The 5325-nt window shown below is 51.5% G+C and overlaps 1 protein-coding gene across 1 annotated transcript in view; it reads left to right on the top strand.

The window, feature by feature from the left end:
- Positions 1–4144: 4144 nt before the first annotated feature.
- The window catches only part of ANAPC1 (anaphase promoting complex subunit 1), a 36264-nt gene continuing 35083 nt past the window's right edge, over positions 4145–5325 (top strand). Inside the window, exon 1 of the mRNA XM_009319645.1 lies at positions 4145–4150. Within this exon, the coding sequence (XP_009317920.1) occupies positions 4145–4150 (6 nt within the window). The remainder of the gene's footprint in view (positions 4151–5325) is intronic.

Below are 5325 nucleotides of genomic sequence, written 5' to 3'. Positions count from 1 at the left end.
GCCCTGCGCTCCAGGGCTGCGGTCCCGCCCCGCAAGCCCCCCCCGACCAGGCAGGTCGCAAAGGTGCCCGGGCTTGGCCCCGGTGGGATGCTGGGTGCAATCACTGCTGCTTGGGAGAAGAGCCTGCCCTTCAGTTCCCCGTGGCTGGACAACTTCTTCGTGCAGGGGGACTGGTTTTATCGCCAGGAAGGTATTTTAGGGCTGTGCTTGCACGTTCTGAGGAGCAGGTCCCTTCTTCCCGGCCTCCCCTTCCCGCGGAGCCCCACACCGAGAAGGTGGGGAGATGGCTGCTGCCTGGGGGGGACCAGATGCAGGACCCCGTGTTGCGGGCTGGGCAGGGCACGGCGTGCTGAAAGCACCGCTCCTCCTTTGCCTGGACCAGAACAGCAGGACAAGAGGGGACAGAGACGAAACCAAGCCGCGATGAGAAAAGGAGGAAGACCCAAGTGAAACCAATGCGCAACACAAGCCGTTTAACGTAAGGAGCGAAAAAGAGCAGGTCTCCTGACGGCACGGGAAGGAAACGGAGGAGTTTCTGGGTGTTCAGAACCTGTCCCAAACGCTGGCCGTGCTTGAAGAGGTTTGAGACCAAGCTGTATTGAGGCCATCAGCGTTTCCCCACCGCAAATGGGAAGGGACTGGGATTTGGGGAAGGGGCTGACTTGACGTGACTCAGTGTACTTCTCTGCTGCAACCACTCTGCTCCCTGCACATAAAATTCTCTGAAGCTACGACACAAGTGTAACTTTTTTCCCAGCAGCCTGCCGGTCCTCCCAAAGCCTTGAAATTAGGAAAAGAGGTGTAAATTTTGTCCTATTAGCACTAGGTAAGCACCGGCGCACCGTGGAAACAGAGATGGGGCAAGAAGACGGCTCTGTGTTGAAGCTGCTCATGTCTGTTTGTGTATAATTTGTAATGAGAGCTGGGAAGGGCAGTGCACTTCTCAGGCTGTTAGAAAGAAAAGAACCAGATGAAATCCAGTTGGGAAGCTTTTCCAGTTGGGAAGAAAAAACATCTGAAGTTCAGTGAAAAAAAGAACAAATCACTCCCAGACTCCTTTGACTTGCAAAGCTGCTTATTCACTGCATATTCTCAGGCCCTGGTGACAGAGATTGAATTTCCCCCCTCGCCGCCTCTTTCGCTCCAGACCAGCTTCTCACATCTTGAAGTGATCAGCAGCTAAGGGCGGGCACGTGTCGCTAGAGGCCCAGATTAAAGGGGAGAAGAAAAATGTGCTAAAGCTGCTGCGAGAAGACCGAGCATCTTCCGCGGTGCTTAAGAGCCAGCGCCTTCCGTACAGCTCCAGCAGCGTCGCTTTTCCTCCAGATTTTGAGTGCGTTCCCCATGCATCCAACGTCACTCAGGGAGTAGGAGGAGATCGGGGGACAGGCATTTGTCCCTCTGTCTTTCCAGGCTGGCTCTTGATCCGAGGCTGTCATTTGCGGTCAGCCTTTGCCGCACGAGTGCGCTTTCATCTGGCCACGTTCCCCGTTGCTGCTGGCTTTGCGATTTTTGGGAACAAAGCAATGGAAAGGCCGTTGGCCTTTGTGGGCTGCAGAGTGGAAACAGCCCCTCGCATCGGGATAATGTCGTATAATTGCCCCACTAACACGGGGTGAGGAAGCAGGAGCAATTTCTACAAAAGGAAGAAAAAAAATAAACAGTGAGAACACATGGGCACATAAAGAGGATTTAAGCAGCTCTCTAAAATCCCCTAATTTGGGTCATTTCTTTACAGTAGGTTGGCTTCTGCTCAGCGCTGGTGTAAACTAGTCTCCAGCTCGGTAAGGTTTGTTGCGGTTCATCTGGGCACAGCTTGACGTGAGGAAGAGGCCGGTGCATGGAGGGGGAGGAAGAAACAGGGAGAGAAGAAACCAGAGGAGAAACTCTCAGGCGAGGTTTGCGATAGGAAAGGTCTGGAAGCAGCCGGCAGGAGACAGTCTGACCACTCCGGCTGCTCTTGGGTTGGTGACGTGCAGCTTCCACCTCGCCCAGCATATTGTCGCCCTCGGTCTCCTTCCAACGGCACATGGAATATAGGCTCGGGAGCAGCCTCGATGGCCTTCCTCTGAGCAGCTTACCTATTTGCGTACCTCAGAGCCCAAACTCAACAGATGCTGGGGTCTGCGCACAAACGGCTTGTGTTTTTTGGTCCCAAAGTACACGCGTGGCCGGAGGCACAAGATCTCCCCGAACAGCATCCCCTGTTCTCGCTGCCCGGGGCTGGGCATCAGCTGGCGCGTGGCCCTAGAAATACCTCGCAGCCCTCAGAGGGCAGTGGGAGAGGAAAAAAAACGACTGATGTCAAAGGAAGGAGGACCGAAACAACCGGAGGACCTTTAATTGGAAACAAAGGCTGCCTGTCTCCTCTGTCTGAGCGCCAGGATCCGACCCTGAACCAGCTAAACCAGTCGTGCTCGCAGCTCTCCAGGTGCTGCAGTGCAGCACAGACCGCGCTGGAGGGAGCACCCACCTCTCCCCTTCCGAAGGAGGAGGGCAGAGCAGAGTGCAGGTAACTGCACAGGTACGGGCCGTTTCTGAGCCACACTTTCAGCCCGTGGCTCTCCAGCGCCAAGGTTATCGGACCCATCGCCCAGGCCATCCCTCCGAGGAGGGGCCACTGCCCTTTGAGTCCACGTTTTCCTGCTGTGTTTGTATACATATGCACGCAGAGTCCTGCTCGTGAGCGCAAAGACGCCTGGCTTTATCATCACGGGCTTCTCCTGCCTGCGTGAGAAGTTATAATCCCCTCCCGATAACATCAGCAGCTCCACAGGTATTCTCGGCTTTCTCTTAGCAGGATCCCGGCGAGTGCTTTAGGTGCTCTCAGAGGCACCCCGGAGCGTCGCGGCGCCAGGCTAGAGCCTGAGCCTGACCCTTTAGGTCTTTTGCAGTTTCACTTCAGACCATTGACACCATTTCTTCACAAGACTATTTGGAGACTTTGGAGGCAATGTAATACTTGTGAAATCGGACCACTTAGCAGAAATGGCACTCAGCAATCAGGCTTTGGGCTGTTATCTGCCGAGATTTTTTTTCCCCTTTGCTATTTCCGTATTTTTATTTTCATTTTGCTAAACCTCTTCTTTCCTTCATTTCTGCTTTCTCTTTGTGTCTATTTTTATTTCTATTTGCAGGGGCTCCTGTTCTTTTAAATACCAAACTCCTTTGGCAACAGGTTTTTAGCTCAAGGCAGATGGCCCGTTTGTGTTAAATGTTATACCCCGGTCACAGGATGCAGCTCGCAAACAATTTGCAGAGAAAACTGAACACTTTGTGGTGCTACTAAAATGCCTTTTTTTCTTGTGCTGCTTTCTTTGGGCACATGGTACATGCTACGTCTCTTACCAGGCACATTCTGTCCCTTGGCTCAGCTGTTTTTTCCTAGGACAGTTTCTCCTGGTCTGCAAATTATTTTGCAAAGGCACAAAGCCATCTCCAAAGGTTGGACGCTGGCTTGAACCTTCCTCGTTTTGAGCCCTGGGCATTCTTACTCGGCCACAAAATTGCTGTTTGTATTTCACAGTCTTATTTGTGTCAATACCCCCATTTGTCTCCATATGGAAATTTGGTCCCTGGCTGGATCTGTAGACCCAGGCTAGCATTTCTTCCGGTTGTCTTCCTGCCAGAAGCTGTGATACAATTTGAAAGCACTCTGCAGCTCGGTGAATTCTTGCTTCTCCTAAACCTGGCTTTCCCCAGCAGGCTTCTTCTCGTTTCTGAGAAAACAATAGTGCTTATTGTCATGACTTGAACCAAGGATTCTGCAAACCACACGCTGGAACCACGGTTTCAAATATGCTTTCAATTCTTCACCAGCTTCTCCCTCCTCCTTTGATTTCTCATGTGAAACTACTGCCTTGAAAAAAAATTGTCCTCATCAGAATGCACTACCTTTCCAGTTCCCGTCAGGGTACTTCATACAGGTTTTGTTCTGTTATTATTGCCTGTCAGACAAACACAGGCTCCTTGTGTGCTTCACACCACAGGTGCTAATAAAAAAAAAATAAATAAAAAGCCTTTTCTGGTATGCTACTTGGCACAAATGGAGAAAGTACGCCGTTGCAGGAATGGTGCTATGCTGAAAGCTAGTAACTGGCTGTGATCTGCAGCCAGCAACACCCTCTTGTTTAGGTGAGCAATCATGAAGGTGAGAGGTAAAGAAAAGAGCTCATTTTGCAATGTATGAATGGTTGAAAAGACCGCAGGATAAGCTTGCTTACTGCCAACGCATCCGCGTGGTACAGATGCCTGCGTGTGCTACAGCGCCTGCAAGGTGGGCAGATTAACAGCACGGTGCTGATCTCATCAGTGAAACTTGTTCTTAAAAGAATAAAAATAATCTGACTGTCCCCCCAGGTTTTGGCAACTGAGTACATCCCAGACCACTAATTCTGCACGTGTTGCTGTGACACCACAACCAAGGCAGAACAGCAGGTGCTGGAACCCAAATGGCCCGGTAACACATGGGTGACATTTGATTAGACAGAAATGCACATCAAGGCGTCATTCCTTTGGCAAAATCTAGCGGTTCTCATCATAAAAGCCAGGCTAACTGCCTGACACTTAGTGCTGGTAACCAGAGATGAGCTGCGAAGGTTTTGGCACCCTCAGCCCCAGCCTGTACAAGTGTGGCAGGCTGTCCCCGCACCCATTCAGGAGGGACGGTGGATGATACGACCTCTCTCTCTCAAGAAAGAAGAACAGCTGCCTCGGGCACTGACCACCGGCGCGTCAGGAGCTGGGTTTTTAGCTGGTGTAAGTCAGGGGAGCCCAGACTTCCAACGAGTTATGCTAATCCGTGTCACACGAGCACCTGAAATTTTGTGAAGAAGGTTGTACAACACGTCTGTTGACGACTGCAGTGACACGGGTCTGGGAAGCACTGCCAGTCCTATGAAATGGTCTAAGATATATTGTGTTTTCTCTTTCCTAAGCACCATGCCTGCCTTTGGAAAGCAACTGCCCATACATACTGCTCAAACCGTACAGGTAAATTAATTCCACGCTGCGTAAACTTTTGTGCCTTAAAGCAAAAAGACGTTGAAGCACCAGTGTAGAAGCTGTTAAAATATGTAACTGCAGAAATACAGGCCGGGTTGTAAGGGGGGATTTTGTCGCCGGCCTCAAGGGATTTACAGGACAGTCCTTCGGCCGTTTGGCTGGCCACAGTCAGAAGACAAGGCGCAGAGCAACAATTCGGGGTGGGATAGGTCCAAGTTTATGAGGAAACTTGCCTCGGGAGGTGGGAAAGGGACGGGCGTGCAGGGGGCTGAGGTAGCAGCGTTAGCAAAGTACCCTGCCGCCGGGGTGGGCCTCGGCCTG

This window comes from Pygoscelis adeliae, unplaced genomic scaffold (assembly GCF_000699105.1).
Source record: "Pygoscelis adeliae isolate BGI_AS28 unplaced genomic scaffold, ASM69910v1 Scaffold122, whole genome shotgun sequence".
In the NCBI taxonomy this organism is placed as follows: Eukaryota; Metazoa; Chordata; class Aves; order Sphenisciformes; family Spheniscidae; genus Pygoscelis; species Pygoscelis adeliae.
This window is presented reverse-complemented; position numbering and strand designations above follow the sequence as displayed.